Source organism: Zalophus californianus, chromosome 14, assembly GCF_009762305.2.
Source record: "Zalophus californianus isolate mZalCal1 chromosome 14, mZalCal1.pri.v2, whole genome shotgun sequence".
In the NCBI taxonomy this organism is placed as follows: Eukaryota; Metazoa; Chordata; class Mammalia; order Carnivora; family Otariidae; genus Zalophus; species Zalophus californianus.
The window spans coordinates 41,322,610-41,342,810 of record NC_045608.1 but is presented as its reverse complement, the minus strand read 5'-3'; the positions used below and the strand labels follow the sequence as shown (position 1 = coordinate 41,342,810).

The following is a 20,201-nucleotide window of genomic DNA, read 5'->3' as shown; positions in this document are numbered from 1 at the left end:
CTCTCCCTCTGCCTGCCGCTCCCCCTGCTTGTGCTCTCTCTCTCTCTCAAATAAATAAATAAAATTTTTAAAAGATTTTATTTATTTTTTTTTGACAGAGAGAGACAGAGGAAGAGGTAGGCTTCCCGCTGAGCAAGGAGCCCAACGTGGGGTTTGATCCCAGGACCCTGGGATCATGACCTGAGCCGAAGGCAGATGCTTAACAACTGAGCCACCCAGGTGCCCCAATAAATAAAATCTTAAGGAAAAAAGGAATATTTGTTCTTTACAAATTAGTTACCCAAGCGCATAAGAAAAGATCTTTCATCTTTGCTCACAAGGACAGACAATGCAAAACTCCACCAGTACGCTGGGAGAGAAATGGAATGGTTGTAAAACTGATTTCCTAGGTATCTGACAGTTTTGGGTTGGGGAAGGTGAGATTAGGTCTGATTGAGAGGTTTGGTTTCTTAGGCACAAAGTTATTTGGACCGTGGAAAAGGAAGTCCAGGTCTGCTCTCATCCCTACAGCCTCATGCCTCATATCCTGGAAGAGAAATATGGAGAGGTAGAACAGCTGGTTACTTGAAATTGTCCATTCTCAAGCAAGCAAGAGAAGATGTGGAATTAAATCAGGCCAGAAATGGAGGTGGCTGCGGAGGAGGGGGAGAGGCTGAAGTGGCTGTCACACATCCAGCAGGAATCCACTGGAGGAAGGTGATGAGCAAGCAGTAGGTGCCAAAGGCAGCAAATCCCCTATCAGCCTGTGGTGGATATTCCCTATCTGCAGGTGAAGACAAGGTGAGTAATTGGGTAACTAGCAACTGAGGACAGCATATCCTGGTGTTTTTCCTTAAGGAAAGCTCTATTCTGGGACAAAGAAAGGGAACTTGGGGAGCTTCATCATGTGAGAGGGATAGTGTGGCTTCTAGGGAAAGGGAAAATAAGGAGACTCCACCTCTATGGGACAGTCACTCTGAGAGTTGAAGTCACCCAGAACTAACAAAAGCCAGTTATAGCCCACCAACCAAAGAAAAGGCCATCAGGTCATACCTGGGGTTTATTGTTAGGAAGAACTGATCATGGGATGTCTCAGTAAGATAGAATAGGGTTTGTGTGTGTGCTGGTCGACTCTAAGAAGGGATGGGTTGTTAGCCATGCTTGCAACTGCAGTAGAGTCTTCAGTGTGTTTTGTTAGAAACATTGTTCTGTTGGCCTAAATCCCATTGAGAACATTGTTTATCACAGTCTGACTTCTTTCAGAGTTGGACCACACTTTCTCAGGCTCAAATTAGATTAAAGGTCCTGGTTGGAGAAAGTAATTTGGCTGAGTGGAAGCCCATGGAAAAGCCTCAGGAGGGTTGTAGCTCTAGAGGAGCAGTCAAGGAAAAATTCCATGAAAGCAGACCAGTGGGAAATATGGCTTGTGTAAAGGCAGGAGGCTGCTCAGCAGTAGTTCGAAGGCAGCCTCACCTCAGACACCCAGAAGCTGTTCCCTGCACTTCCATGGATACTTTACTCTGTGAGGAGATTTTGGCACTTGGGGAGAGAATAACAAAATCATATTAAGTGTAAGATACCACGTACTTCCCCTTCCTGTTGTGGTTGGCTTTGCACTAGAAAACACCTTGAGGAATTTGGCTTTGAGTTGTAAGCAGTTTTTTTCTCAGGCAAGCTAAGTTGGAGACAATACACTATTTACTATAAACTTCCTTAGTTCTGAAAAAGCAACAGGGTGGGACAGATTTAGTTTTGTAATGTTAGGCAAAAATATTCTCTAAAACGGGAAGGGTTGGTTTACTGTGAATCTAAAAATCTGAAATGTTCATGGGACCCTGTAAAATATTAATACACACTGTGTGTGTGTGCGCGCGCGCGCGTGTGTGTGTGTGTGTGTGTGTGTGTACTTGTAACTCTACTCAACTTCTTTCTTCTTTTTTGAGAAGCCTTTTTTTAGGTTTAGATCACAGGAACAGGAGGAGGGACACACCCAACAGCTGTAGAAGCAGGAAACATCTACTCTAAAGCTGAAGAACAAAAACATGAACATTGAGAGTGTTTGCACATATTTTGTTCCAACTAACTTTCTTTAAAAAGTCCACATTTCATCCATGTGTGATGCGGAATGGGGATGCTTGTTTCTCCTTGTGCAATGTATCCAGCCTGACTTAGGCAATTTTATCTTTGCAAATTTATTGTTTCCTTTGGAGAGTATTTCTTTTCTAGATCACATTCCAGAAGCATTAGGAGCTAAATCCCATTAGACAGCAGGGAGGCAATTAATTATAGGAGGGATGTTCACCTCATGCTGAAGGAGGGTCTGTGAAGAGGAATAGGCCTAAGCTTGGTTGAGGTCAATATGAACTAAATTACTGATGAGACCATTTAGAACTAAAAAATAAAGATGTTTTATAAAGATGAGGAACGTGAAAAATACAAGTTGTCCTTGTTTTTCATAATTTATGTGGTTATGTAAAAGTAAATGAGCTACTTGTGTATCTCTGGTAGGGATGCTGACTCCCACCTTTATGACAGTCCAGCTACTTTATAAGGGAAGATGAGTAGTATCCAGTTTTCAGGGAAAAGCTTCTCTTTCAAGAAAGTGAAACCTAGAGGGGCACCTGGGTGGCTCAGTCGTTAAGCGTTAAGCATTAAGTGTCTGCCTTCGGCTGCGGTCATGATCCCAGGGTCCTGGGATCAAGCCCTCCATTGGGCTCCCTGCTCAGCGGGGAGCCTGCTTCCTCCTCTCCCACTCCCCCTGCTTCTGTTCCCTCTCTCGCTGTGTCTCTCTCTGTCAAATAAATAAATAAAATCTTAAAGAAAGTGAAACCTAGATAGGAAATGGAAACTTAGTCCATGGGGAAACTTCTTTCTCTCTGCATTTTGTTTGGGAACTATATTGGAAATAAGGTAGCATGTTTGAGAGACTACTGATTGTTAGGGGAAGACCACCTCTGCCCATCTGAAGGCAGGGGATATAAGCTGCAAATGATTCAACAGTTATTTTGTAAATCAGACTACATATTCTTTTCTATATTCATCACCCTTTTGTCCCCTTTGGTCCAGTCTTTCTCGAAATGTGGTATTTGGACTACCTCCACTAGAATCACCTGGAAGTTGTTAAAAATAAAAATTCCTAGTCCCATACAGTAGGGGCACACCTCAGAGATATTGTGGATTCTGTTCCAGTCACCACAATAAAGTGACTATTGCATTAAAGCAGGTCAAATGAATGTTTTGGTTTCCCAGTGCCTATAAAAGTTATGTTTACACTATACTGTAGTTGATTAAGTGTACAATAGCATTATATCTAGAAACAAGGTACATGTCTTAATTTAAAAATACTTTATTGCTAAAAATTAAAGCTAATCATTACCTGAGCTTTCAGTGAGTCATATTCTTTTTGCAGGTGGAGGGTCTTGCCTCTGTGTTTATGGCTATTGACTCATTAGGGTGGTGGTTACTGAAGGTTGAGGTAGCTAAGGCAATTTCTTAAAATAAGACAACAATGAAGTTTGCCACATTAACTAACTCTTCCTTTTATGAATGATTTCTCTGTAGCATGAATGCTGTTTGATAGCATTTCACCCACAATAGAACTTCTTTCTAAATTGGAGTCAATCCTCTCAAACCCTGTCGCTGCTCTACCAACTCAGCTTATGGAATGTTCTAAGTCCTCTGTTGTCATTTCAACAATGTTCACAGCATCGTCACCAGGAGTAGTTTCCACCTGAAGGAACCACTTTCTTTGTTCGTCCATGAGAAGCAACCCCTCATCCACTGAAGCTTTATCATGAGCTTGCAGCAGTTTGATCACATCTTCAGGCTCCACTTCTAATTCTGGTTCTCTTGTTATTCCCACCACAACTGCAGTGGCTTCCTCCACTGAAGTCTGGAAGCCCTCAAAGTCATCCCTTAGAGTTGGAATCAACTTCTTCCACACTCCAGGTAATGTTGATATTTTGACCTCTTCCCATGAATCACAAATGTTCTTAATGGCATCTAGAAGAGTGACTCTTTTCCAGAAGACTTTCCATTGACTTTGTGCCCAGATCCATCAGAGGAATCACTGTTGTGGAAGCTATAGCCCTACAAAATGTATTTCTTCAATAATAAGACTTGAATCAAAATTACTCCTTGATCCATGAGCTGCCAAATGGATTTTGTGTGAGCAGGCATGAAAACAACATACATCTAACTGTACATCTCCATCAGAGCTCTTGGGTCACCAGGTGCATTATTAGTAAGTACTATTTTGAAAGGAATCTTTTTCTGAGCAGTGGGTCTCAACAATGGGTTTAAAAGATTCAGTAAGCTGTGTTGTAAACAGATGTGCTGTCATCTAGGCTTTGTTGCTCTACTTATAGAGCAAACACATAGTAAATTTAGCACAATTCTTTTTTTTTAAGATTTATTTATTTATTTTAGAGAAAGAGAGAGAGCATGAGCAGGGGGAGAGGCAAAGGGAGAGGGAGAAAATTCTCAAGCAGTCTCCTTGCTGAGCGCAGAGCCTGACACAGGGCTTGATTCCAGCACCCTGAGATCATTACCCAAGCTGAAATCAAAAGTCAGACGCTTGGGCGCCTGGGTGGCTCAGTCGTTAAGCGTCTGCCTTTGGCTCAGGTCATGGTCCTGGGATTGAGCCCCGCATCGGGCTCCCTGCTGGGCGGGAAGCCTGCTTCTCCCTCTCCCACTACCCCTGCTTGTGATCCCTCTCTCTCTGTGTCTCTCTCTGTCAAATAAATAATAAATAAAATCTTAAAAAAAAAGTCAGACACTTAACCAACTGAGCCACCAGGTGCCCTAATTTAGCATGATTCTTAAGACCCCGAGAATTTTCAGAATGGTAAATGAGCATTGACTTCAACTTAAAGTCACCACTGCAGTAGCCCCTAACAAGAGAGTCAGCCTGTCATTTGGAGCTTTGAAACCAGGCATTGACTTCTCCTCTCTAACTGTGAAAGTCCTAGATGGCATCTTCTTCCACTAGAAGTGTATTGTCTACACTGAAAATCTGTTGTTCAGTGTAGCCACCTTCAGTAATGACCTTAGCTAGAGCTTCTGGATCACTGGCTGCAGCTTCTCCAACAGTACTTGCTACTTCACCTTGCACTTTGATATTATGGAGACTATTTCTTCCTTAAACTTCATGATCCACCCTCTGCTAGCTTCAGACTTTTCTCCTGAAGCTTCCTCACCTCTCTCAGCCTTCACGGAATTGAAGAGAGTCAGGGCCTTTCTCTGGATTAGACTTTGGCTTAAGGGAATGATGTGGGTGGTTTGATCCTCTAGCCAGACCACTCAAATTTTCTCCATCTCAGCAATAAGACTATTTAGCTTTCTTATCACTCACGTGTTCACTGGGTTAGTGCTTTTAAATTCCTTCAAGAACTTTTTGCTTTGCACTCATAACATGGCTAAATGGTGCAAGAGGCCTTAGCTTTTGGTCTCTCTCATCTTTCAACATGCCTTCCTCACTAAGCTTGTTTCTAGCCTATGATTTCAAGGGAGAGATGCGAGACTGTTCCTTTCCCTTGAACACTCAGAAGCCATTGTAGGGTAATAAATTGGCCTAATTTTAATATTGCTCTGTCTTGGGGAATAAGAAGGCCCAAGGAAAGGGAAGGAGACAGGGAACGCTCGTGGGTGTAGCAGTCAGGACACACACACACACACACACACACACACACACACAGCATTTGTCACTAAGTTTGTGATTTTACATGTGCACAGTTCATGGTGCCCCAAAGTAATTACAATAGTAACATCAAAGATCACTCATCACAGATCACCATAATGAATATGATAATAATGAAAAAGTTTGAAATACTGCAAGAATTACCTAAATGTGACACAGAGACACAAAGTGAACAAATGCTGTTGGAAAAATGGCATCAACAGACTTGTTCTATGTAGGGAGGCCACAAACCTTCAATTTGTTAAAACAAAACAAAACAAAACAAAACAGACAAAAAAAGCCAAACAAAAAATATAGTATCTGTGAAATGCAATAAAGTGAAGCATGATGAGATAAGGTATGCCTATACTTGACTCATTTAAAATATCTTTCTAGGTTCCATTCCTAGGCATGGAACCTAGGAATCTGTATCTTAAACACCCTGTACAGGTTTCTTTTTTCTTATGCATACTAAAGTCTGATCACCGCAGCAGGATCTCAGCTGTGCTGCCCGCAATTAAGGAGAAGATCTGTGTTCATGACAGTGATAGAATTTTAAAGAGGGAACTGGTGGTGAAAACATAAAGAGATTCCCATGTGGAAGATTGGAGCTTCACTATCTAGCTTTTTTATAGAGCTTGTGTGTAAATTCACCGTCTATTGCCAATTGAGAAGACTTTAGTTTGTTGTTGCTGGAGATGGTAATTTCCTGTAGACTTTGACTCTTTCTTTCTAGAGAAGCTTGTAAATACCTTATCTTCGATTTGCCACCAGATGAAGCCTGAAACTTCCAAGTTGGGCTGTTGTTAAATCCTTACAAAGGTGGTTTTCTTTGAGTCAGGCAATATCTTTCTGCAACCATTTGAATAGGATCTCCCTTGGGTGTTCGGTTCTATCTTCTCCAAGTACTCCAGTGATTCACCAACATTTTATTTGGAGCCAGAATCAAAGGTTGGAAGCTAATGATCTGGCTGTTGTGTGGCCTCACGGGGCCTCTGAGGTACCCAAGTGCTCACACAGGACTGATAGCAGCCTCAGAAACAGTGAATACTTCCTCCTTTAATTCTTTCTCGCTGTCTCACTTACCTGCCAAGCCCAACCTACCATATGCTTACACACTGTCAGTCCCATCCTTCCTGCCTCCTTCCCTTCCCTCTGCATGAGTTAAGTCATTACTAATCTATAAAAGCAAAACTCACACTCCATACTGCTTCCAGAATGATTAAGCATATCATACACTATAGTTAGAAGCAAAATTAAACCATTTAGTGTTGTTAGATACACTGAAAATAGTACAGTCATCCTGACTTGTTCTGGTCTCCAGAATAATAAACCCTGGGAAATTTCCTGCAAACCTGGATTCTCTAAAAAAAAAAAAAAAGTTGGGTTTTTTTTTCCCCCCACTATGAACAGGCTAATGTGAAGTTGGCACCCTTGATAATTTTACCTTTCTTTCCCTTTAAGTGTGTTTTGAATTTGGTGAGCAAGTCTTTCCAGCTTCCTCAGAAAGTGTGACACTTTTGCACTGATGATGAGTAAAGTTTGTCCTTCCTTTCCTAAATGTGACAGTCTCCTCAGTATTCCTTTGGTGCGCCCTTCCAGCCCTTTCTATTGGGCCCTCCAGAATCCCTTCCATTGTACTAAGATCATTTCTATTTCTCCCCATCTCAATAAAAGCATCATTATCCAGCCAGTGGCCTAAACCCAAAACCTAATAGTCATTCATGACTCCTACCTCTCTCTGACTCCCTTCTCTTACATCCGAAAAGTCTTTCATACTAGTCCATAATACAACCAAGACCTCTTTATTTATTTATTCATTTATTTATTTAGGTATGGGAGTTTTTATATTTTAATCTATTTGAAACCATCTTTACTGAGATATAATTCACAGACACATAAAATTCACCCATTTAATGTGTACAGTTCAATAGTTGTATGTATAGTCACAGAGTTGTGCAACCACAGTCTAACCTTAGATATTTTTATCACCCCAGGAAGAAATCAGCACCCTTTAGCCATTAATAATCTCTCACTTGGGTTCCCATAACAGCCTCCAACAAGTTATTAGTTTAAGCACTTGTGATGCATTCTTCATACTACAGTCAGAGAGAACTTTCTAAAGTACAAATCTAAGTGTACCTTATCCTACATTAAAAACCTTCAATAGTTCCTTACTCCTATTGTCGTCCTGACACAGTACAAAACCTTTAAGTTGAATCGAGGGTCTTTAGGAACTAACCCTTTTTCTTAGTTCAGGCATAAATAATATTTTAGAATCATCTGGGGACCATGTGGGACTTCAGAAAATTGACAAACCCCAATAATGTGTATGCAAAGGTTGATATGTGCTCAGATATGTTCTCCTCCTCTCCTGGAGAAAAGATGACAAATTGCATTAGATTTTCCAAGGTTTAGATTATCTAGAAGAGCAGATTAACTATATATAGTTTTACTCATTTTATAATTTTGTATTGTTTGTACTTTTATTTCACTTACGGAGTGGGAGACACAATCACATTTTCAGAGTTTGAGGTTTCTAAAGATCATTCTGTCCTGGAGCGTGTCGAGGGGATAAGCAGTCCAGGGCACAAAAGTCTTACTTGGGGGGAATAAAATCTAAAGTGTGCCTTGTTATTTATTTATTTATTTTATAATTATTATTTTTTAAGATTTTATTTATCTGAGAGAGAGAGAATGAGAGATAGAGAGCATGAGAGGGAAGAGGGTCAGAGGGAGAAGCAGACTCCCCGCTGAGCAGGGAGCCCGATGCAGGACTCGATCCCAGGACTCCAGGATCATGACCTGAGCTGAAGGCAGTCGCTTAACCAACTGAGCCACACAGGCGCCTGAGCCTTGTTATTTAAACTAAGGGTGTGGGGAGGTGGTTGGTAGAGGACAGAGCTGTTGGGGGTGGGCACAGAAAAGGGAAAGGAGTCTATTGGAGGGAGGGAATGGAATGTCAGCACCACCGTGAGTCTGATCCTTATACCCTGCGTTTGGGATGGGGGATGCCTTTTTATTCATCTTTGAATCCCTAGTGCTTGGCACACAATAGGTTTAGGATTGGCAGCAAGTGCCGAATGGATTAACAAATAAATGAATACTTCTAATAAGGCATCCCAGTTATTTATTTTTCTGTGCCTGTTTTATTAATCTGACTCATTAACCTTACACCCAGTACTTGTTGAATTGTCCTCAGTTGCATAGCTAGATGGAGGCTAGCTCATAGCTCACTTCTCTTGTCCTCACCACCATGCCGACTCTTTAATGCTGTACAAATAAACATATGCTTCTCCTCTGAGACTTCTCAGAGGCTCACAAACCACAGTTTCTTTTCTGATCATTAGTTTCATTTCTTCTCGGTTAGCCACACCTCTTATGGGTAAGCAACATTTTTCTGAAGCTGTGAATTTCAAATATTCAAACCCTTGTATTTTAGGTGAATACAGATGTTTTATCTAATGTACTGAAAAGAGCACAATAAGTGCGTACTTTTGAATCTGCCATGGTGCCTAAATGTCTGCTGTGGAACTCTAATGTCTTAATGGAACTCTAATGTCTAATGTCTTCAGATGTGATCTGAAAAAAAGCTTGATGTGTTTGCCAATACAGCACTTTGCCTCCAACTTCTAGTTGATCAAAACAAGGTTTATTAAAACTGAAACTTTCAGGAAAAACAACCAATTTTGCCTAAACTTTAAACAATACTGACAAATATTAGAACTTATTTTGAATGAGATTTATGATTCTTATCAGTGTATAAGTTTTCAAAACAATGACATACCGTAGCACTTTAGCACAGTTTTAGAGGATTTCAAGAAAACTTGATACTTGGTGTGAATATATGTAGAGGTAACATAGGGAACAGAATTAATGGAAAAAATGGTTCAGTTCACAATATCATATGAATCCCAAATGAACTTATCCATAGTGTATAAGTGTTTAGGCTTCAGAGTCAAATAAATTTGGATTTGAGTCCCAGCTTTGTCAATTACTAGCCATATGACCTTGGGCAAGTGATTTTCCTTTATGTCTCAGTATAGAAATAATATCTATCCAACAGAATCAATTGAAATAAGTGCCTCAGTTATTCAATAATGGCAGTTATTATTATGACAACATTCATGGTAAGAATATCAATCTGCAACGTATCAATCGTGGTTTTTAGCTACAAGGAAAAAAAATGATCTCTGGCTCTTGTAAAAGCATATACAATATTTTTGACTAGGAATCTATGTAGCTTGTGGATTTCTTGGGAGGTTGGCACACCCGACTTGAGAGCTACATAGCCAAAAGCATAAGGAGACTCAAGAACTGCTTCCATGAGGACCCCACTGCTAGCTGTTCCTTGCACAGTGGACACACTCTACCCTGGGCTAAGGGTGCGTCTGTTGCCTCCACTAGGTGGGTGCTGTGGTCGCTGCCCCATTAATGTCTGATTGGTCACATGAGTGCATCGCAGAGGCCTGGGAGACTAGAACAAGGAGTTTCTGGAATCTACAGTCACACTTTCAGTCAGAGATGTGCTCTGTCTGGCACCTACATTTATATGATGGGAATCCTCCAAACATAGGAGGAGATTGAGAGGCTGAGGAGCCAAAAATACACAAGTATGCACTATCCTTCCCAGGGAGCCACAAATTTTAGAGATTGCCTTGACTCCTCTCTTTTCCCCCATACTCCACATCCAATCCACTGGCAAATCTGTCAGCTTCACCTTCAGAATATATCAGAATCTGACCACTGCACCTCCGCTCCACCACTACCAGCCTAGATCAAGCCCTTATTATCTCTTGCCTGGATTACTGACTCAGCCTCCAGTCATTCAGCCTCTTACAGTCTATCTTCAACATAGCAGTCAGAGTTCTCTTAAAAAATATGTCAAGGGGCACCTGGGTGGCTCAGATGGTTGAGCGTCTGCCTTCAGCTCAGGTCATGATCTCCGGGTCCTGGGATCGAGCCCCAGGCCAGTCTCCCTGCTGAGGGGGGAGTTTGCTTCTCCCTCTGCCTCTCTACCCCCACTCATGCTCTCTCTCTCTCAAATAAATAAAAATCTTTAAAACCTTTGACTTAAAAAAATATGCCAGACCATATCATTCCTTTGTTCAAAGTTCTCCAGTACTTTCCCTTTTGTTCAGGGTGAATGCCAAAATTATCATTGGGACCCACAAGGCCCTTTCCATTAGTCTTTCTCTCCCCCATTCATCTCTCTATTATTATTATTCTCACCCTCTATTACTCTATCACAATGCCAGCCGTGTTCGAAACTCAGGATCTTTGCACTTGTTTTTCCCTCTGCCAGGAACATTTGTCTCATTGATCTTTACAACTTGCTCCTCTATTTCCTTCAGCTTTCTTCTCAAATATCACCTTATCAGAAAATGTTCTCTGACCATTATATAAAATTGTGACCCTCTGGCCCCCAGGACTTCCATCCTTTTAAATTTCTCTCTATAGCACATTAATCACCATCTGACATTCTATATATTTCATTGTTAAATTGTTTCTGCCTCCCCCTATTGAATATGAGCACCAGGAAGACAGGAAATTGATTTGTATCCTCAACATCTAGTTGACACACAATAAATATTTGATGAATGAATGAATGATAATAGATCTTTAATTATCACTTTATTCATCTTCTAAATAAGGTACTATAAGGTACCCTACTTACTGTACAAAATGTACGAAACAGTGTCCACACAAAATGTCATCTTTCCTTCACACTGTTGTCAGAGTCATGTTTTTAGGATAGATCTTATTATGCCACTCACAAATATATGATTTTTCTCTTGCTTCTGACTGCTGATAAGTGTGTTTCTCAATTTGGGGTATGAGAGGACGGAAAAATCACAGGATAAAGTGATACATCATTCTAGTCCAGAGGGTCAATTGTACTTTTAGCATTTGAGGGAGAAAGTTTCCAATTTTATTCCTCTTAAAAAGTTTGCCACATGCGTGTTTATATGCAAATAGAATCAAGTTTTTCCATTTAGTTCAGTTAGGTAAAAATCATGAAAATCCAGGAAGGAAAAAAATGTGTATAAGGCAGTGAGTGATTAGAAAATTTTTTCCTTCTGTGTTGTTAAGTAGCCTTGTCTATTTATGTTCTAACTGAATCAGAATGCACAGGGTAGTTAAGAACAATATGAAAAAGGATTTGGGGGAATCACATAATGAGCTTGATGTGGAGGCAGATAACAGCTTTCCAAGCACAACTAAGTCTTTTGCAGTAAGTAATACCAGTCAATTGTAAAAGCTTATACTGTACTCATTAAATTTTAAAGTAACTTTAAAAAGCTTATACTGTACTCATTAAATTTTAAAGTAAGTAATACCAGTCAATTTTAAAAGCTTATACTGTACTTAATAAACTATGGGTTTTGCTACTGTAGAAATGGCAGTTGTCTACAATTTCAAGTGTCTCTTTAAAAAAAGAGAGATTTTATTTATTTATTTGAGAGAGAGCAAGTAGGTGCACAAGGAGGGGGAGCGGCAGGCAGAGGGAGAGGGAGAAGCAGACTCCCCGCTGAGCAGGGAGCCCGATGCAGGACTTGACCCAGGATCCTGGGATCATGACCTGAGTGGAAAACAGATGCTTAACAGGCTGAGCCACCCAGGCGTTCCTCAAGTGTCTCTTATGTGAGAAAACACTAAGCAAAAAGAAGAAGAAATCATCACTCTTGCAGTGATACTTAAAAACCAACTACATGACACCCCTGAAGAAGAATAAGTTGAGGTAGTTTGCTCTATAGTATATCAAAACACAATAAAGCTAGATTATTAAGGCAGTGCAATATTACCCGAATGGGAAAAAAAATAACCAATACAACATGCTAGAAAACCTGGGAACAGAAGCATGCATTCAGAAAAAAAAAATAACCAATACAACACGCTAGAAAACCTGGGAACAGAAGCATGCATTCAGAAAAAAAATAACCAATACAACACGCTAGAAAACCTGGGAACAGAAGCATGCATTCAGTTACATAGGACATAGCAGGGAAAAGATAGGCTGACTGTTAAATAAATGATGCTCAATTATTCATTAAAAAAGAATGACATTGGTTCCTTTGTCAGTATGATACAAATCAACTCCATACAAATTAAAGAAAAAAACTTTTAATGGAAAATATTTAATCTTTAAGCATAAAATTTGAGAAAGCATTGGAAGTAGAGGAATTTTTAAAAGGAGACCAGAAAGCACTAACCATAATGAAAATGATTAATAAATTCAATCATATTAAGATCAGGTACTACTGTTCATTAAAAGACCTCCCAAAGAAGGGAAAATACAAGCCACAAACAGAGGAAAGATGTTAATAAGACATATAACCAACCAAGGTTTAGTAGCCACTATATATAAAGTACTCCTAAAAATCAATGGGAAAACTCAAACCCATAGAAAAATGGGTGCACCACATGAAGAGGCATTTCACAGAAGAGGAAACACAATTAGGGAATACACATATGGAAAGATGTTCAGCCTCATTTATAAGGAGGGGAACGCAGATTACAACCACAATGATACACTATTTCACATTCACCAGATTGACAAAAAATTTTTAAAGTAAAAAACCCTCCTAAGGAGGGTTTGACATGACAAGGAAATGAAATGGCAGGAACTCTTCTATAGTACTGAAAAAAAAAAGGCATTATCTGTTAAATTTATAAGTACACGGACTCCATGACACTTGATATATATCCTACAAAATATATCCATTGCATAAGAACACCGGAATATAACACACAAATATTCACAGAAGCCTGATTTCTTTGAAAAGCAAAAACAAATAAGAAACCCAAATCCTGGAAATAATTAAAATATCCATTGAGGGGCGCCTGGGTGGCTCAGTCAGTTAAGCATCTGCCTTCTGCTCAGGTCATGATCCTGGGGGTCCTAAGATTGAGACTCCCCCTGCCCCCAGGGCTCCCTGCTCAGTGGGGAGCCTGCTTCTTCTGCTCCCTCTGCTGCTCCCCTTGCTTGTGCTCTCTCACTCTCTCTCTCTCTCAATAAATAAATAAAATCTTTTTTAAAAATGTCCATTGAACCCATCTTCTGCCCGGCACCAGCTGGTGGTACGACGGTCACCGAATTCTATCTTGTGTGGCCCCAGCGGCTCTGGAGGTCGCAATGTCGGGCCCCATTGGGGACCTGGGCATGCCTGTGGAGGTGGGAATGGAAGGCGATGATGACAGCTCCAGGGAAGCAGAGTATACTACCATTGGCTCCATGTTGGACCAGATCAGCTCCTGTCTGGACTACCTAGAGGAGAAGAATGACCACCTACATACCCTCCTCCAGGAGCTGCTTGAATCCAGCTGGCAGACAGGTCTTGAGTGTCAGCAGCAGCTGGGTGAAGCTTCGAGCGATGCTAGCCGCTAGGCTGTGGGAGCCCCCAAGCAGACAGAAACCTGCCTCTCAGGGCTAGGCTCTGGCCTGGGCACGCATCACCTGGCTTAGATACCTTCTCAAGGGCTGACCTACAGGTATCTTGGTTGGTTTGCCTGCCTGGGCCCCCCTTCTGGTACTCCCCTTCGTGTGCCTGGGTCAGCCCCCACCACCTGGCATCCCCTCAGGGGTCAGGTCTGGGCACGCAACCCACCCACCTTGCCTGCCTGCCCAATTCCTGGGCACTCCCCACTCTGCCCAGGCCTTGAGTGTCCACATTAAATGGGTCTCCAACACCAAAAATTAATACTACTACTAATAATAAATAAATAATTAAATGTCCATTGATAGAATAATATAGGGGTATATTTATATCAAGAAATACCATATAGCAGTAAAAAAAAGAATGAACTACAGCTACATGCATCAACATGAATGAATCTCACAAACATTTGAGCAAAAATAATAGTTGCGGAAGAATATATAAATGTGTATGTGATAACTGTGACTTATAATATGAAATGAATATTTGGTCTTGCTGTTCCTGACACATAGCTTTAAAATCCTTGGAATTTCTTAAGTGATAAGAGTGATAAAGGTGTCTTGTTATTCTTAACAATCCCCTTTCAACTACATGTGAGTTAATGAGATTTTTAGATTTTTATTTTTTTTATTTTTTATTTTATTTTATTTTTATTTCATATTTTTTTTAAATTTTTCAGGGGGGTTGGATTTTTAGATTTTTAGAAAGCCCTTAAGGATGGGAGTTCATTGCCAGTGGAAACAACCAGGAGGGGAGGACCTTTCAGTCCCACCCACTTCACCAGCCCACCTCCTAGGAAGGGAGAGGAGCTAGAGGTTGAATCGGTCACCATTGGCCAATGATTTAATCAATCATGCCTATATAATGAAGCCCCCACAAAACCCCAAAGGGATAGGGTTTGGAGAGCTTCTGGGTTGGTGAACACACAGAAGTTCTGGAATAGTGGAGAGCCCAGAGAGAGCATGGAAGCTCCATGTCCCTGCACTAGGCCTCTCTTCCATCCAACTCTTCCTGAATTATATTCTTTTATGATAAACCTGTAATCTGGTAAGTAAACATTTTCCCGAGTTCTGTAACCTAAGTGTCCATTGATAGATGAATAAAGATGTGGTATGTATGCATGTACGTACACACACACACATAATGGCATATTATTCAGCCATAAAAAAAAAATGAAATCTTGCCATTTGGAACAACATGGATGGACCTAGAGAATTTAATGCTAAGTGAAATGAGTCAGACTGAGAAAGACAAATACCATATGATTTCACTCATATGTGGAATATAAAAAAACAAAACAAATAAACAAAGAAAAAAGAGACAAAGAAAAACCAAACTCAAATACAGAGAACAAACTGCCTGTTGCAACAGATGGGTGTGGAGATGGAAGAAACAGGTGAAGGGGATGAAGAGTACACTTATCCTGAGGAGCACTGAGAAATGTATAGAACTGTAGAATTATTATATTGTACACCTGAAACTAATATAACACTGTATGTTAATTATACATCAATAAAAAAAGTGTTATCCTCCCAAAAAATCATTGATAGTTTTGGAATGTTTGTTACAGCAACAAAAGCTGACTGATACTGCTGATAGAGATGGGGAATTTCCTACTGGTGACATAGCTCCCCCATCTCCCCCAGGTAAAGAACAAGTAGCAGAGCTTTTGCACCAGTCCGGGTATGAGTTTTGGGCATATTTACTAACATCTTTTGAATTTCAGGTTCTTAATCTATAAAATGATTAAGGTAAAGGTTGGTGTGACGATTAAATAAGATAGTTATGTAAAGCCCATAACTGTACTGAGGATATGCAAAACATGTCTGTTTCCTCCCTAAACATGATGGAAGGAGCAGTGATAAATCCTTGAGGACTGAATGAATGAATGAATGAATGAGTCTTTCCAAATCTGAGTCCTCATTCACTGGAGCCCTCCCAAGGCTGCTTGTCTTCTTGTACCTTTCTTCTTCACTACTGGTTCTTTCTTCAGCTGCTAACTTATCCTGATACTCTTCTCCTCTGGGCAGGGTCTGAGAAGGTTCATTCAGCTTCAGACATGAATCCTGGGTTTCTAAAACACTGCAGTGCAATGCCTGGGGCCTTTCTTTGCTTCTTCAGAGACATATCTTTTTCTGCTGGATACATTCTTCCAGTCTTAAAACCTCTCTAGCCATGGTGTCCTCCTCACACCAGCAGAGCCCACCCTGTGGTCCTGGTCAACAACATGGATGTCTTGAAGGAAAAAATAATCAGTGTTTTACTACCAAAACACAATCAAACAGTAAATTTAAAAACTTTAAGGTGTCTCATTCAAGGTTAGTTCTTTATGTGACGTGGAAATTAAAGCTAATGTGTCAGGAGAAAGTTGGCAAAGACTGATATGGCTAGAGATATATTCTGAGATATTAACATATTTTAACATGTTTTTTCCTTCTTTGATTTTCCCTTAACCAACTCCACCAACTCCCTACCCCCGTTCAAAAAATAGCAGGCTGTGTGCTTTCTTGCCCCAGGAGAACTTTGTCACAGACTATTACTTTGGTGGCGCCAAAGCTCCATTTCTCCCATATTCTTGCCTGTGGTATAGTCCCTTCCCTTTAATTTAGGATGGCCCTCTGACCTGCTTTAACCAATAGAGTATGGCAGAAGTAACGCTGTTGCAGTCCTAAACCTTACGAAGTTCTGCAAGCTTCCACGTTCGTGCTCTAGGGGGAGTCAGCCACTAGTCTGACTACCCTGAGCCCACCGTTGTGAGAATCCCAACCAAGCCAAAAGGAAGGGTTGAAGAAGAGATCTGAGGGTGCTGGCCAACAACCCCAGCGGAGCTCTCAGCCAACAGCCAGCACCAACTTACCAGCTACATGAGTAAGGCATCCTGCAAGTGACTCCTCTAAGAACTGCCCAAGCTGATAGCACCAGGAACAGAGAAATCTGGTTCCACCAAGCCCTGCCAAAATTGCCAAATCATGAACAAATAAAGGAAAAGATTATTGTTTTAAGCCAATAGGTTTTAAGGTAATTGGATATACAGCGATAGATCATTGAAACAAGGTACAGAGCAGAAAAGACACTTTCCTCCTGGGAACTTTTTCCCCCCTAAAAACCTAAGCTCTTTTTTTTTTTTTTTAAGATTTCATTTATTTATTTGACAGAGAGAGACACAGCAAGAGAGGGAACACAAGCAGGCGGAGAGGGAGAGGGAGAAGCAGGCTTCCCGCTGAGCAGGGAGCCCGATGCGGGGCTCGATTCGAGGACCCTGGGATTATGACCTGAGCCCAAGGCAGACGCTTAACTGACTGACAGGTGCCCCAAAAACTAAGCTCTTAGAAGAAAGCAAAGTGTTTTGGAGAGGGGATAAAAATGAATGAAAGACTTATAGGCATTGATAAAGTACTTTGAAGAAAGATGGATTAAAATTAAAAAAGAGATTCCCTCTGGGCTGGTAAGAAGAGATGGTACTCCCAACTCCCCTAAGTAGCTATATAGTGCATCTGAGCAGATGGGATCAAGAGAAGCCTTGTAAGTGATTCCCATGTCCCAGGTGGCACAAAAGCAACAGGAAGCCACCAGATCTAAAGAGGCCATGTTGACAAGGATGAGCTTCTCTCTCCACTACTCAGAACTTAGAACTTGTTAAAACTGGTAACAGAAGGAAACCCAAGATGTTCTCTACCCATCTGGTAGATTGGGGCTTAGAATCATAAACTGTATTATTACAGTGTTTTTAGCTAGGAAAGTCTGAACTCAGATCACTAACATTGTCCTTACCTTTCCTGAAAGAAATGTACTTAAAAAAAATGTTTATTTTTAAGTCACCTAGGGGTGCCTAGGTGACTCAGTTGGTTAAGCGTCCAACTCTTGATTTTGGCTCAGGTCATGATCTCAGGGTGATGAGATCGAGCCCCTATCAGGCTCCAAGCTGGGTGTGGAGACTGCTTAAGATTCTCTCCCTCTCCCTCTGCACCTCCCACCACCCCCCTGCACTCATGAGTGCTCTCGCTCTCTAAAAAATTTTTTGGAAGATAGGAGTATCAAAAACTCACTTTCCTTGCTCTTTATTTTCCTTCTTTTTTTTAAAATTTAAATTCAGGGGTGGAGGTTTCTGGGCCGGTCGGGGAGCCGTGCTTCCTTTTTGTCCGACATCTTAGCGAGGCTGCAGGGGTGGACGCTGCTCTCCCGGCTTCGCTATGCCGCCCAAGGATGACAAGAAGAAGAAAGATGCCGGAAAATCGTCCAAGAAAGACAAAGACCCAGTGAACAAATCTGGGGGCAAGGCGAAAAAGAAGAAGTGGTCCAAAGGCAAAGTTCGGGACAAGCTCAATAATCTGGTCTTGTTTGACAAAGCGACATATGACAAACTCTGTAAGGAAGTTCCCAACTATAAGCTTATAACTCCAGCTGTTGTCTCTGAGAGACTGAAGATTCGAGGTTCCCTGGCCAGGGCAGCCCTTCAGGAGCTCCTTAGTAAAGGACTTATTAAACTGGTTTCAAAGCACAGAGCTCAAGTAATTTACACCAGAAACACCAAGGGTGGAGATGCCCCAGCTGCTGGTGAAGATGCATGAACAAGATCCCACCAACTGTACATTTTGGAAAATAAAACTTTATTAAATCAAAAAAAAAATAAAAAATAAAATTTAAATTCAATTAACATATAGTGTATTATTAGTTTCAGAGGTAGAGTTCAGTGATACATCCGTCTTATATAATATCCAGTGCTCAATACATCATGTGCCCTTCTTAATGTCCATCACCCAGTTACCCCATCCCCACATCCCCCTTGCTCTTTATTTTCTAGGTATTTTTATTTGAGGAGAATTTATCTTCATCCACAAATCCTAACAAGCCGGTATTTCCACCCCCCCCCCTTCTTTCTGGCAACTATCCTTGATCTATAATATATTACCAAACTGGTCTCATCACAGTACACAGATAACAGCACCAACCACCAAATCAGCAGGGATTTCCACAAGCTTCCCTCTATTGTGAGGGGCCACTCAGGAGTTCGGCTATGTGACTAGCTTTGACCAATGACATCAGCAAACGTAATGCAAGCAGAGCTTTGGTAGGCACTTGCACATTAGAACCTTTTCTTTTGAGATTCTGGGACAGCCAAGTAAGAAAACTAAGCTATCCTATTAGAGATGCCTAACAGGGGAGAACAGAGCTTCACTTCTAAATAGGCTCAGCTGCCAGCTATGTGAATGAGACCGTCATGGACCATTCAGCCCCACGCAAGCTGCCAGGGGACTGCTGCAGTGTATGTGATCTCAAGTGAGGCCAGCAGAACTGCCCAGCGAAGCTCAGCCCAAATTTCAGAATCATGAGCAAACACACGGCTTCTGTTTGAAGCCACTAAATTTTTTAAAATGAAAACTATCTACTGACCACTGCTCAACAATATTTACAATGAAGTAAGCAATCAATACACAGTTGGATAACATTCTGATTACTATAAAGTTACCATTTCTCCAGACTTCTGCTGAACCAGTAACACAAACATTGAAAAGACTGAGGCTGCAGGTAAGGAATGGGTTGGGTAAAGAAAAAACACACAAATCAATAGTTGAAATTACAAAAGTTTGTTTGCTCATTTATGCTAGCAGGTCCGAAACAGCAACATTTCTAATCATCAGATTGGTTTCCACAAATCCTGGTCTTTTAGTCAGTATAGCACAAGGATTTCAATCTTTCGTAAAGGAATGGTTCTCTAGGGGGAACTTTGAATGCCCATTTAACCAAGCCTTGTTTGGCTTATTAAAACACATCATTTGTTTAGTCTTCTCCTCTGAGTGGGAAGGTTATTGGGAGTGGTAAAATTTTTCCTTCAGGGAGTTTTGCAAATAAACTGTTGTACTAATATAATTATAGATATAGATAGGAATTGTGATAAGTCTACTTTAAATTCTCCAATTAAAATAGTTTTTATTTAAATTGTCCAATTATTTGTAGAATCATCTACTTGCTTGAAGTTTTATGGCTTCAGGAAAATTTTCCATTTCCCTTGAGGCAATCTATTTCTTGCTTTTCTCAGAAAGATGGCATCCCAGAAACAATATGGACTTACCCATGATTGTGAAATGACATTTTTGTTTTGGTGAATG

General features: G+C 40.8%; 2 protein-coding genes across 2 annotated transcripts; both read left to right on the top strand.

Moving 5' to 3' along the window:
- Positions 1 to 13,793: 13,793 nt before the first annotated feature.
- LOC113912357 (UPF0184 protein C9orf16-like) lies at positions 13,794 to 14,045 on the top strand. Its single transcript, XM_035723867.1, has one exon. The coding sequence runs from the start codon at positions 13,794 to 13,796 to the stop codon at positions 14,043 to 14,045; it is 252 nt and encodes an 83-aa protein (XP_035579760.1).
- Positions 14,046 to 18,197: 4,152 nt separating this feature from the next.
- LOC113912766 (40S ribosomal protein S25-like) lies at positions 18,198 to 18,721 on the top strand. The gene has a single exon (XM_035723933.1). It carries the CDS (start codon positions 18,285 to 18,287, stop codon positions 18,660 to 18,662), a length of 378 nt encoding a protein of 125 aa, XP_035579826.1. The 5' UTR covers positions 18,198 to 18,284; the 3' UTR covers positions 18,663 to 18,721.
- The last annotated feature ends 1,480 nt before the right edge of the window (positions 18,722 to 20,201 follow it).